Consider the following 14,066-nt stretch of genomic DNA (forward strand, 5'->3'; position numbering starts at 1 on the left):
AGTCACTTCTACTCAGATCTGACTATAAGCCATACCCTTAAAGTCTGGTCATCTTTTTAATACAATAGTTAGCTGTGAGAGGACCTAAGCTTTAGAAGCTGTTTGTAAATAGGTGGTTTCTAAGGGGAATAGAGGAGAAACCTTCAAGATATTCTTTGGCTTAAAAAGTAATGTTTGGGTTATTAACAATACAGTTTGAGTAGCTGTATGCAACACTCTGGATTCCTCTAACAGTTAGCTAGCATGTTTGTATTATCGTACTTAGTATGTTAACCTATGAGTTGAATATAAGATCTGAAATAATGAAATTGTTTGGACTTTCAGAACGGAGTTCCTCAGTGCATGTTGAGGAACAGTTGTACAAGGATGCTGGAAACCAAGTACCAGCCCTGAACATAACTGTCCTTGTGTTTATTGCTATTAACAGTCACTGCTTTCTTTTATGGTGCTAACAGTTGAAAAAGATCCGCTCCTTACTTTTGGCTGGAGCTGCAGAATATGATAACTTCTTCCAACACTTAAGACTTTTGGATGGAGCGTTTAAATTATCTGCTAAAGACCTGCGGTCTCAAGTAGTACGAGAGGCTTGTATCACGTTGGGGTAAGCTTACTTTCTAAATGCACTTGAAATGTGATGTAGAAAAAAAGGAACATATGCCAGTTAAGACACATTAGGTTGTAACTTGTGCTGCTAGTACTATATAGTTATAGGTAGAACATGATTTTGCTACAACTGTTTAAAACCATGTCCGTGTTGACCACTAATTGTAGTTGGGCCAAACTGTGTTCTTGAGTTTTAAATGATGCTGATTTGAGATATTCTGAATGAATGAGCAAGCCATGAATTCATGCACTGAGTAGGGAAGGATTGAACAATAAAGCTGAAAATGTGTATGTATTGATCTGGTTCGGATTGAGCTAGGTTTTATTTTTGATGGTTTATCTTTTGTGAAATGCTTCAAGAAAAACGGCACTGCAGTGTTTCTAACAGCTTTTTTGAAATTTATGCATATTAAGGCAAAATAGGCAGTTTTAGAGAAACTGTAATACAAATTAACAAGTTCAGAAAAATACATTCTTTCGGCATGATCCCATTTGTTCGATAATAATTTTTTAGCTGTGCTAGTTACTTTATTTTATGCTGAACTTACTGTTTCTCAGAGTTCGGATGAATATAGAACACAAGTTTGAAATAAAAGTAAACGACCTATTTTTTGAAACATGGTGTTCTCTGTCTTTTGGAGTTGGAGAGGAGGAGACAGCTGGGAAGAGTGAGATATCAGATGTTCTGTAGAAGTCTGACTGGCTTAATCCTCAGCACACTTACCAGCATGACCTCATTCTGTTTTTCAGACATTTGTCGTCAGTTCTGGGAAACAAGTTTGACCATGGGGCCGAAGCCATCATGCCAACAATTTTTAATCTAATTCCAAATAGTGCCAAAGTCATGGCCACTTCTGGTGTCGTAGCAGTTAGATTAATCATTCGAGTAAGTATACATCAAAAGAGAACAAAATGTTATCACTTCGAAATACTGTGGTGTTTCTGAAAAAATATGAATGTTACTGCAATGAAAATTAGATTAAGTGCCTGATCTACTTTTCTGATTGTGCTGGGCTTGGCTGTCTCAGATGTCGTGCAGCCTTATGTAGATGATGATAGTTAAACCCTGCCAAAATAGTAGGAAAAATGTTTCTTTGCAGAGTAATATATTTCCGTTCCTCTAAGAGCTGAGCGACCTTTTTTTATTTGAATGGGTTTTAAACATGCCTTGCAGGACAGACTCATCCTCCTAATTATGCTCTAAAACTCCTCAGAGCCAATGCATGTTTCCTAAAACCATTAGATCACGGAGGTGATTTCTGCCTAGTGATTCATTGGGGAAGCTGTAGATAGCCTGATATCTCTCAAGTTGTCACCACTGACAGTTTAGATCCTCTTGCAGTGACTTCAGCTCCTTGACTCACTGGAGCCTGTCATTATAGAAGGAAAAAAAAAATATCAGTTAAAGATATTTTAACAGATAAAATATAAAACATTTTAAATAATAAAAATATCTGTCCGTATCTGTTAGTGTTGCTTTATTGAGCAGTTCTATTTTTAAGTATTGAAGAAAAATATGGCCTTTCATTCCATGGAACTGTAGTGTAAAGATTTCTTCCTGGTTTTGTTTTTTTTGTTTTCTTCTAGCATACGCACATCCCTCGATTAATACCCATCATAACCAGTAATTGTACCTCCAAGTCTGTTGCAGTTAGAAGGTGAGCATTTAGTTTGAATTTATTCTCTTTTTTACTAGTAAATAGGTTCACATGTACTGTCTGATAACATTCATGTATTTGTTTTTGTTCATGAAAAGTGTTTATATACACACTTTCTAAAGAGTGCATCTCATTCTCCCCCCATGAGTTGGGATCAAATTCCAAGTCAGCTATCTTGTGTAAGCTGCAGCACTGCAGAGAAGAAAAGGCACTTTTCCTCAAAGAAAAATGTTCTTTAAACTGGTTTTTGTGTTTACATGTTGTTGTAATAATGTCATATTAATTTGGCTTCTTTACAGACGTGTTGCTATTCCCCACTACTAGCTGTTTCTTTGAGCCAGTCAGCAGTAGTGTTCTGTGATAGTGTCATCTGGAAGTTGGACTGGATGTGCTAATGGTCCTCTCTGCACTTTAAAATCGGGGTTGTTCATAACAAAAGGTGGCTGTTGTTCAGAGGCAGGTGTGGCAAAGGCAGTGCGCCTCTGTTACCTTAGAAACTCAGCATTTCTTCTCTTTCTTCTCTCAGGCGCTGTTTTGAATTTTTAGACTTGCTGTTGCAGGAGTGGCAAACGCACTCCCTAGAAAGGTAAGCTCTGAAAACAAGTGGGTTAATTCCCTCCTACTTATGTCTAGGGAAGGTTAATTCTGGAGAAAGGATAATCTAGGAGGTGGGATTATATCAGGTAGCTCTAGAAGAGATATTTTTGCCTTCCCAAAAAAGCACATACGTATGTGCGCACACACCGTTCATCCCTGTAGTTCTGGCAGTCAGCATTTGGTGAGTCTGTCTCCCATGCCAGCCCTGGAAAAACCTGGCTGAGCGAATCCCTGAACTCAATAGATTTTTATTTTTTTGACTTTTGCACCCTAAGGGAAATGATGAGATGAAGGCTACTACACATCTGTCAGGAGCTTCTGAGGCTTCTACAGTACTTCAGACTAATGAACAGTGAAAGTAATTGTGGGAGAAGTGACTGGGACACAATTTCCTCAGCCCTAGACTGCACCGGACTATTTAAGGGTTAAGAGAGTGTTTTTGCACCCAGGCAGTTTCAGTAACTATCTGAAGACTGACCTATGAAAAATACTACTTGCCTTTTCCTGGTCAGCAATGTAGGTGAAATAAAACTGACTTGTAAGAGTAAATAAATAAAGGCTCCAAAGGATCTTAGGTGGAAATGGGAGGATGTGATGAACTCTCTGTTCTTGGAGACCAAGGCAAAATCAAATTAATCATTTGTTTATAAGTGCAGTGCATCTTTCTGGACTACTGGATAATGTTTTCCTTTTTATTTCAGACACATATCAGTGTTAGCTGAAACGATAAAGAAGGGAATTCATGATGCAGACTCTGAAGCCAGGATAGAGGCAAGAAAGTAAGTGGAAGTTGTTGGTATATTTTCTTCCTCCCCTTCTTTGCCTCTGTGTTGTGAGTCAGTGGTGTTGCATGTTGGAGACTGAAGTCCAGACAAGTTACATTCTCTTGGTAGCTGATGCCAACTTTCCCTTGGCTTCAGTGGGAGTGTGTACTTCAGCAGCTGTCGTCATACGAGGTGATCACATAGGGCTGAGTTATATATGTATTGCATCTTCTAATGGTGCTTGTTTTACTTTGTTCTTGGAATATTTTATTGTCTTTTTAGCTGTCTGAGCAGGTAAAATGCTTACCTGAGTTGTTCAAGAGTCTAGAACTAGTAACCTCGTCTTTCCCTTTGATGTTTCAGTTGCTTGCAGTTAACTGAGATTTGTTCTGTTTAGTACAAAAATGCTATTATTTCTAATATATTTTTTCTTTTCTTTTTGGTCTGTATGCAAGACCTAAATGGAGTAATGCTGGGCGCAAGTATAAATTGGAAAGAGCGGTGGCTGGAGAGCAACCCTGCAGAAAGGGATCTGGGGCTGCTGGTCGACAGCAGGCTCAATCTGAGTCAGCAGTGTGCCCTGGCAGCCAAGAGGGCAAACTGCATCCTGGGGTGCATCGAACACAGCATAACCAGCCATTCAAAAGAGGTCATTATCCTGCTGTATTCAGCGTTGGTGCGGCCTCACAGTGAATACTGTGTGCAATTCTGGGCCCCACAATTTAAGAATGATGTGAAGGTCCTTGAATGCGTCCAGAGGAGGGCATCAAAGCTGGTGAAAGGGCTGGAAGAAATTTCCTATGAGGAGCAGCTGAGGATTTGGGCTTGTCTAGTCTGGAGAAAAGGAACCTGAGGGGAGACCTCATTGCTCTCTACAGCTTCCTGAGGAGGGGAAGTGGAGAAGGGAGATGCTGATCTCTTCTCCCTGCTATCCAGTGTTGGGATGCATGGGAATGGTTCAAAGCTGCCCCAGGGGAGGTTTAGACTGGGCATTAGGAAGCATTTCCTTACTGAGAGGGTGGTCAAACACTGGAACAGGCTTCCTAGAGAGTTGGTCGATGCCCCAAATCTGTCAGTGTTTAAGAGGCATTTGGACAATGCCCTTAACAACATGTGTTAACTTTTTGTCAGCCCTGAATTGGTCAGGCAGTTGGACTAGATGATCGTTGTAGGTCCCTTCCAGCTGAAATAGTCTATTCTATTCTATTGTTACTTGCTATTCTTGAAGTAAAAGTCCTTGTGCTAGTACACTGCTAAATGGTATCCTAAATAAAGGAAATATTTGACACTGAAATAATATCTTTGTGTGTGTCTATAAGAAACTTTTTAATATTTGCAATTAATTCTCTTATGTTGAAGATCTCTTGCATTTCCATTAATGTGTTTGTGCTTATGGTAGTATGCTTATATACTAGGATCATGCTCTTCTGAACAGAAGTCTACAGGAACGTTTTTCTTCAGAAAGAGGATGCTGTAAAACATGAAATCAATGAACAATAAATTTTATTAATCTAAATGCTATGTTATAAGTTTCACAGTAGGACTGTTTAAATCCTTTTGAAAGGGAACGTGTCCATCACTGAAAAATACAGTAGGCACTGAGACTTCACAGCAGGTGACTAGTTAAGCTGAATAGACAGCAAGGAGAATGGCATGAGACTTCAGAGACCATGCTTAATTCTCTCTTCCTGTGTTTCTTTATTAACAGTGTGGCTGATTGTAAGTTGGAAATTTGTTTCCTTCTAGTGATGTGAGAATGCGTGTGACTGCTCTGAGGACTGGCTGTCACACAAAACAATTCTTGATTCATTTGTGCTAATGATCTTACTCTTAAACTGCCTCTTAGTTGTCCCTTGAAAAGTGCTGAGAGTCTTCATCTCCTTTGTGATGAGAGTGAATGGTGTTTAGCCATCAGACAGGAGATTTGGACCAGAGAGGAATTATTCCCTCATCTTAAAATGCTCTTTCATTTTTTGGCAAGGCACTGATTGCAAGTCTATAAGGGCATCTTTTTCCTTTTCCTTGTCATTTCTTCTCAAAAAGACAGTCAACAGCCTTAATACAGTACAGAAGATTTGTCTCTGCAGCATTATAGGAGAGCTGTTTGTTAAACTTAAGGAAGAAAACAACACCAGCTGTTGCTTTCCTGAATCAGGCCCATGCATGTGTCTTCTCCTTTTGGCATGTTTTTGAAGTAGCTATTGAGCACTCAGTCCCAAATTAGTATCAGTCTAGTGGGTCTACCATCTCCTGGGTATGGCAGACGGCTGGAGGGATGAGAGTTTCTTTAGTAATAGAGCTTTGGCTACTTGTATTTTTACAATGCACCAAATGGTATGTTCCTCTCTTCCTATTTTCATTTGGTTTGTCTTCTGTGTGGCTGTTTGAGCAATACAATGGGTTGAGGAAAGTGATATGTCTTAAGTATGTCAGAGGGCAGTAGATGGTTGAAATGACTGGGCTAATGAGCCCACTAACATCAGTAGCGAAAAGGGCTCTGGCTGTACCTGTGCTCCTCTGCCCCCGAAACACGACAAGAAATGTTCACAGTATTATGCCTTGCTTCCAGGTGTTACTGGGGTTTCCACAGTCACTTCAGCAGAGAGGCAGAGCATTTGTACCACACCTTAGAGTCTTCCTACCAGAAGGCCCTGCAGTCGCATTTGAAGAACTCTGACAGCATTGTGTCCTTGCCCCAATCGGATCGCTCCTCCTCCAGCTCCCAGGAGAGTCTCAAGTAAGTCTTTTGATGTCACTACCTCTCAGTCTAAACTACTACAGATAGCTCCACTGAATTGGAGGGGGTCATCACATTGCTTTGTCTCATCTGGTCATCATTTGGCCTCAACACTTGGTTTCTCCAAAATTTTGTTTGGCTAACAATGTAATAAAATAAAAAGCCAGCAAAACCCATTACTGGCTTAAAAAAAAAAAATTATCTTGACTCCATAAATAATTTTCTAGGAAGCTTTTTGTGCTCAGCAGATACTGTTAGTCATCCCTTCAAGGTGTGCTTAAAACAATGCTTGGATTGAAATTCTGTGTTTAGCATTAGTCCTAGAGGTGTAAGTCTGCCTCTCTCCATACAAGAGGAAAAAAATTGACCAAACTAAATCTGAGTTGTAAATGCAAAATCAATACGTAACTCTTCTGTTGAATGCATGTATCTTAGCTTCTCTTAGAGATACCGTCAACTTAGCATCCAAATGTCTGCAATTTAAGTGTTAGACCTATGTGAAAAATATCCGTAACTTATTGGTGTAGCTTTAAATCTAGAAAAAGTGTTCTTAAATATCTCTTCTTGCTCAAATAATGAGCATGCTAATTTTTTCTTGGTGCTTTTGTAAATAATTTCATGGTGGTGCTTTATTTATTCTTAAACAATCAGCTTTGTTAGTCTATTCCTTTATATAAATCACTTACTACTAACTCAATTGTGTACTGAGGGAACAGAGTAGCACTGGTACTGATGACTATGAAATACCAGTTTTGTTTTAATAAATATTTATATTAACTTCTAGCCGTCCATTGTCTGCCAAAAGAAGTCCTACTGGAAGTACTACATCTAGAGGTGAGAACAGGAGCTGAAAAATGTGCTCAGGTGTTGCTGAGGAAGTGTGATGAATTAGAATGAGAATTTCAGACACTATGATAAACAAAGAACAACTTTGACCACTGTTTACTGCTTCTTAAAATGGCAACTTATTATGTAAAATTTTTTAATTATTTTTGGGTCCTACACCACATTCTGTGCATCAGCTGCTTATATAATGATGCTTTTGAAAGTTAGTAAATCTGTTATTGCTTTTACCTGAAGGGAAGGCTAAAAAGCCTTGAAAATTGTAGCCAAGGTACGTTTAGCTGTGCAGTAGCTGGAATAAACTACTGCTGATGCTGAGACATACAGCTACATAGTCTAATGGTGCATTCAGCTTTACAATTTTGTCATTTATTTTCCATGGTTTCAGCACTTACTGGAGACATCTGTACACAAGTCCTACAGTGTTAAATTCCATCTTGTTGCTAATCTGCTTTTACTATTAGATGGAATATTTAGGTGCAGCTTTCCTGTCCTAAGTAAATGCATACGGTAATCTAAATAGTAAATTTTAATACAGAATATAACAGACAAGACGTTGTTGGTAGAAGATAAGCTGCCTTCTACACCTGACCAAGATTGGGTTTTGGCTGGTTTGTGTATACACTACACCCTGCTGAGACCTTTGATTCAAGGAGATACTGGTGTGGAACCTACTTGATTGTGCACACAAATGCGTTTGCTTGCAGCTGTATAGACAAGCTTCATGCTTAAGACGGTAAGCATCAACAAGTGATGGAAACAGCAGTCCTCATGAGAAGATGAGGTTTGGGAAGGAAGTTAATAGAACCTGGACTGAAGGATCTGCAGGTCTGTTTTGGCCAGCAACTCACAGGCTGATGATGGGTACCATGGTTGAACTTTCCCATCTAGGTTCTGTTAGAAATGTCTTTATTACTGGCCTGGCAGCCTTTGATCTCAGCATTTATGTTAGTGTCTGATAAAGTTCTTAGAGGTAGCATCAGGTCAGCATTGAAATATCTTTGCAGGCAGTGTGGGGAAGCCCACATGGCCCTGATAAAGCATTCTTAGTGGAGGTATTTTAGTGCCAGCAGGGAGCGTTAAAAATAGTACATTAAACTGCTTGTCAGGCTCTTTGAAGCACACAGCTCAAAAAAAATTAATCTTCTTTATTCTGGATCTCCCACTCCCATCTGCAGCATCTACAGTAAGTACAAAATCTGTGTCAACACCAGGATCTCTGCAGCGATCCCGCAGTGACGTCGATGTGAACGCAGCAGCTAGTGCCAAGTCAAAAGTGACGTCTTCTGGAGCATCCACCCCCTTCAGTTCTGCTGCAGCCTTGCCCCCAGGCTCATACGCATCACTAGGTAAATCTACATGTTCTTCTACTCTTGCAGTTAGCTTTCTTTACTAGCAGAAAGTGCCTCGTAGTTTTATTTGAATATTAAGCTCTAAATAGAAGAACGTATCTTTGAGAGAGTTACCAGCTCTCCGGGATCAGCGTGCTATCTCTTGCCCTTTGCAATTAAGGAAAAAATTTGCAACAGAACTGACTTGAACCAACTTCTTAGGTTTTTGAATTGTTTAATAGTCTGCGTCTCACTCTTCTTTCTGGGGAAAAGCAGATCTTACTCCGCTTCTGGGACGTTGCTGAGGAAAATACTTACTGCTCAATTCCTTTTGACATTTCCCCCTGTCTCTTTCCCTTCTTTTCCCTCCCTTCCTGAAACTGTTTTTCCATTAATTATTTTATGCTTTGAATAGTACATCTTAGTTGAGTTTGATCGCTTTCTGTTTTACAAAAGAGAAAGATGTAGAAGCAAACGGCTTTCCCGTTTCATCACACAGGATATAAGTATCTGTTCCTTATGCTGACTCTTCTTGGATTATAGCCACATGTCACATTATTCTCCCAAAGCATCGTATATAGCTTTCAGGTGCCCCAGGGTTTCTTACAACGAGGTTAGCATTTGAACTTTCCTTTTTGGAGATGCCGTTGAAGGAGGCATGGAGGAGGAAATGCAAGGCGGTGATTGACACTGTATTTGCAGAGCTTCAACTCAGTTATGAGCAGAGCTGATCATCTGAGCTAGTTTCTCCTTCTGCTGGTTTCATGCTAATCTAATTCCAGACTTTTCATCGATTTACCTTTACAAGAGGAAGAAAAATCAGGGATCGGTGATCTTGATTTAAGCTGTGTGGATTGTCTTCACTGATTCAGTTGAAAAGTTGCTTCTCCTTACTGTAAGGAAATTGGTCTTTAGTCTGATAAAATAGGCTTGGTGAATTATATAGGGATGGTTTCTATAGATTCTTTTTGTAGACAGGTTTCTTTCATATCTGTAATATTTTACCTTGTCTTAAATGTATTGGTTGTATTTGGTTCAGAAGTTGAATTCTTATTCTGATTTAAATTGTTCCTACTTGGTTCGAGATTTAGATACATTGCAGGGAAAATGTAACGCAGAATGTGAAGTTGATCACATAATAGCATGCTTTTGAGCTTACAGATGCAACCATTTTTCAGTCACGCTACATACTGGCTTCAGTAGCAAAACTGCTTTCGAACAATCCTATGTCATGAGGAAGAACAGAAGGGGGGGGGAATACCTACTAAAGTTGGCTTTATCCTTGAAGCTGGGAGACTGAATACAGTGTTAGTCTTGCTCTTAAAACAGACTGTAGGAGAAAAGCAGCAAATGCACTCTAAGTGATGCAAACATGGCTGCTCCTAAAGGAGTCTGCTTTCTTTTGAACTAGTAGGAACACTTGTCACCTGCGCATTGCTATGAGAGTAATGGTGAGGCAAACAAAGAAAATGGAGTTTGACAAAGGTTGGTTATTGCAGGAGGGAAAACCTGCAAGCGTGTTCGTCAGATACATCAAGCTTTGATTTGCTGCTCAGTCAAACTTTTTTCATTTCTTGTGTTAATTTTTTTGCATATTTCTGTAGCTAATATATAGTGCCCGCTTCTGCTGATGTTACTAATTTTCCCTATTAACCCTTTCCTTATTTTTTTAATTTGCCTAAAGATGGTACTACCACTAAAACCGAGGGTAAGCAGTCTCTCTGTGTAACTGAGGTGTGTCCACAGTCGTACCACCCTACCTGGTCTCTGTTCTCGAAGTGTTATCTGGTTCTCATCCATGTTCACTGGTGACCTGCATGAAGTGTTGCATGGTTGTCCTGCTCATTTTGATGCCATGGGGTATTCTTCACTTTCTCTTCAAGCTCCTCCCCACTAATAGGCACCAGTCTGCTTTTATGACTTGACTTCTGATCACAAAGCTGTATGTGGGTCTCCGTATTTAAAGCACTGCTTTTGGTTGAAGGTAACCTGCACACAGATAAAAAAACCAAACAAAAATACAACAAAAAAAAACCCCCTAAAAACCAACACAGGGCTTGTGTTTTCTTGCCCCACGATGTGTAAAGGTTTGCTGTGTTTTTCCATCCAAAGCTCAGGTCGCAACTGCCAAATGCTTTCGGGAAGAGACTGGGCAGCGAGAGAATTGAATGAGATGATCACATGGCAGAAAAATGAGGACAGTAAACAATGATCTCTAGGGAAGGAATATTTAGTCAACCTCTTTAAACCTGAGCGCTCTCTTTTTGTTGTTAACTGTCTGAGTGAGATGGCTTACATCTAAGACAGTTGGAGGAAAGGCTTTTTTTTCAAGAACACTGAGCCTGCTAGTTTGGGAGGGTTCCCAGTCTGGTTCTCTGGCTTGTTGTCAAAGCTTGTTCTTTATTTCTTTCCAACAAAAAAGATCACTGGGAAATCACCTTTTCTGAGGTAGACAGGAGTTGGAAACAAGAATGCCTTCTACACATAATGAAGACACTACACCCCCTAACAAACCCATTTTTTCCTGATGCAAGTCTCTTTTTCAAGGGATCTATTACTGTCTTTTGGGACTGTGCTCATATCTTTGGCTGCTTGTATTTGGATGTGGTGTTCTCAGAAGTGCCACTGTGCCGTTGTGATGTGTGTGTTTTTTCCTTATTATTGATACATTGATTTATTATTTAGAGGGAAAGGTCTCTACCGTATTCAGAACTGGTGCTTAATCTTAGAGCTGAGATGAGCTGGCTCTGCATCATGGGCAAGTGTTTGTGCTTTGTGATCTGTCAGTGATAAGGAATATGAAGTTGGCCTGAACACCTGTATTTCTAAATCAATGCCAAATTACATGAAAGTTTCAGATTATTGTAATCCTGAGCTTTTTTATTCATTGCTGACACTTTTTCTCTTCTTCCTTTCCCCCCAGTTCTCGAACTTTTCTGGTTTTGACCTACGTTTGAAATGTTGGAAGTTTAATGTTGATTTGTGAAATACCCTATGCAGGTCTGAGTCCTCTCCTAGGCTGTAATAGTATTTGTGGAGGCCTGTTCCAACAGCTGTACTCTGGAATACCTTTATTTGTAGCTTATTAAATGCATTATTGTCATCATGAAAAAGGATGGGATTTTTTGTTTGATTAGGTGTTTTTTTTTTAGTTCAGCCACATTGGAAGCAGATAGGATTTGGTAAAAATCTGTAATAGAAACCAGCAAGTCACTTGGGGGGAAAGATTGTGAGATGAACTTTCAGAAGTGGAGTTTGCCATCCCCCTCGTGTTAAATAATAGATCTCATCTCTTGCTATTGCTGTAGGATTGTCTTTTTTGGGGGGAGTGAGGATCAGGGAGAGTTATAACAACGTGGCACACTGCAGCCAGAGCACTTGAAGGATGAGTTAATCACTGTTTGAAACTCTTCATCTTTATTTTCCTTTGAGACAGTTAAGGGAAAACCAGCCTTTGTTTAGGATTTGGTGTGTCCTACAGATGAGGGCTGAGAAAGGTCATCTGCCAACTCTCTGATCTTGCAGAGTTTGCCAGGAACTACGGGGGAGGCAAAACTTCATATTTTTGACATAAAGGTAAAAAATTAAGGGGGTGGGGGAAGAGGAAAAACATCCCCTTGCTCTGGAAATAACTGTGTGTGCAGGAGATACTCTTTGAATGTAAAGCAGAAATTCCATCCACACCCGTGCCCCTGGGTTTTTTTGCAGGTCACCAGTAGGTAATTTAAGAGCAAATCCTTGTGGTTTTTTTGTGTGTTTCAGCTTGACATTAAATCTGCAGTCTTGTTCCCATCATGGTTTTCTGTAGCTACAGTGTAAAAGTTCTGCACCTTCCCCTCAGCTGGGAGCCAGCATTGTGCAAACTTGGCAGTTCCCATCTGCTTTGCCCTCAGTTCTCCTCAGTGTTTTGTTTTTGAGCCAGACATCTCAAAAGAGGAGCAAGATAGAGTGGGTTATGCCAGCGGCAAGAATACAAGTTAAGAGCCAAGTATCAGTCCTTTGGTTTTAAGTAGTGTCATCCCAATTAACAAATGCTGTTGAAATGCACTTAAATCTGTGCAGGTCTTCTGCTGCCTCTGTGCCGTGAGGCCATGTCTTCAAGCAGTGCACAGTTATGTCTTGGTTGCCCAGACTCTTCCTGTATGGGCATCTCTTGAACTTCATTAAGAGCTTTGCAGGCAGAAAACGTGTAAGGTCTAAACCCTTATAGTCTTGATCAGGACTTCACAGCTAGTGCTATGCAAGTAGTAGTTGTGCCCTAAATCCGTGTTTGTTATACCTGATTAAAAGGAGACCTCAGAAAAGTTTCTGCATGTTTTACCATGAAATGGCTTTTCAAGGAGTATGTAGAAAAGGTGCGTAATGCTGACGTTCAGTATAGAATAACGGTTCAGAGCGTTTCTGTTATCTGGCTGCCTTTTTTCAAAGTGAGCATAAAGGCAAGCCCTTCAGACAAGCCTTTCCCAAAAGGGGGAAGCATAAATGCTGGTTTGTCCCAAAACTGGCAAGTTTAAAACAAAACCAGCAGTTTTCAGAGTCAGTGGCACAATTTTTAAGTTTTTATTATTCACCAGAAAGGAAATAAAATCTGGTTTATTATAGTTTTCAGATAGCAGACCACTTTTTTTGAGCCTTACCAAAGGCTTTGGGAGTAACACAAGGTTTATGATATTACCATTGCTGTTTTCTCCTCTGCCTCAAAGCTCTTCCTTGACCTCAAAGACAAGGAATGATTCAAAAGTTTGACTGAACATGGTTTCTTAAATGGAAATGCTCAGGTAGTAGGTTTCTTTGTTCTCTTGGTCCATCCCTTTGCAAGTGCTGACTTGATTTGCCTGTGCTTGTTGGTGTAGGGCAAAGTGGTGCCACTATAGTTCCCTCAGCCCTCTGCTTTGGAGGGAGTTCTTGGGAAAAACCCAGAGACATCGTATGCTGATGGTTTCCAGTAAGGGTCGAGTGATTCTTGGGGGAAATTATGGTGCAGAATCAGGTCTTATACTAGTATAATGTTGGACATGTACTAAATATTCATGGAAACCATACCATGCTCGTTGTGAAAAGTTGTTTACAGATTTATATGTAAAGCATGTTTTTAATTGATATATGCATGTCTCTCAGATGTCCATATGTCATTTAGCAGTGACACAGCCTAGAGGCTCTTTCAGGAATGTTTTTCTCCAAGTGGGGGGAAAAACCCCCGGTGCTGAGTAACCTAAATGCATTAATCTGACCTGTGGACAGACCATTGTCAACCCAGTGTGTGGTTGTAGGTAGCTTTATTCACAGCATGGAACTGATTAAACTCAGTTGTGGAGCTGTTATAGACTATTTCTAGACTATTTGAAAGCCACTTTCTTTAGTGTAACATACAGACTGGGTCTCACAAAGCGTATGTCTGTTCTGAGCACTGGGGATGGAGATGCTGCAGTATCCTCCTGGAAGAGCTCAGAACAACGCTGCCTCTTGTAACACAGAAGCATTACCACAGAATCTTCCTTTTCTTGGTCCTTTTTAAAAAAAACAAAACAACTTT

General features: G+C 40.1%; 1 protein-coding gene across 8 annotated transcripts in view; it reads left to right on the forward strand.

The window, feature by feature from the left end:
• CLASP1 (cytoplasmic linker associated protein 1) overlaps window positions 1-14,066 on the forward strand; it is a 170,962-nt gene that overhangs the window by 80,003 nt on the left and 76,893 nt on the right. For 4 of the 8 annotated variants that reach the window (XM_059820066.1, XM_059820068.1, XM_059820067.1 and 1 more), the window contains exons 11-18: window positions 456-601; window positions 1,354-1,489; window positions 2,191-2,261; window positions 2,788-2,847; window positions 3,560-3,637; window positions 6,192-6,359; window positions 7,144-7,193; window positions 8,381-8,551. In XM_059820066.1, coding sequence (XP_059676049.1) covers window positions 456-601; window positions 1,354-1,489; window positions 2,191-2,261; window positions 2,788-2,847; window positions 3,560-3,637; window positions 6,192-6,359; window positions 7,144-7,193; window positions 8,381-8,551 — 880 coding nt within the window. Of the gene's footprint in view, window positions 1-455; window positions 602-1,353; window positions 1,490-2,190; window positions 2,262-2,787; window positions 2,848-3,559; window positions 3,638-6,191; window positions 6,360-7,143; window positions 7,194-8,380; window positions 8,552-10,217; window positions 10,242-10,820; window positions 10,840-11,320; window positions 11,353-14,066 lie in introns of all 8 variants that reach the window. The other 4 variants (XM_059820070.1, XM_059820069.1, XM_059820074.1 and 1 more) reach the window with 2 other exon arrangements.

Source organism: Gavia stellata, chromosome 8 (genome assembly GCF_030936135.1).
Source record: "Gavia stellata isolate bGavSte3 chromosome 8, bGavSte3.hap2, whole genome shotgun sequence".
NCBI classification, from domain to species: domain Eukaryota; kingdom Metazoa; phylum Chordata; class Aves; order Gaviiformes; family Gaviidae; genus Gavia; species Gavia stellata.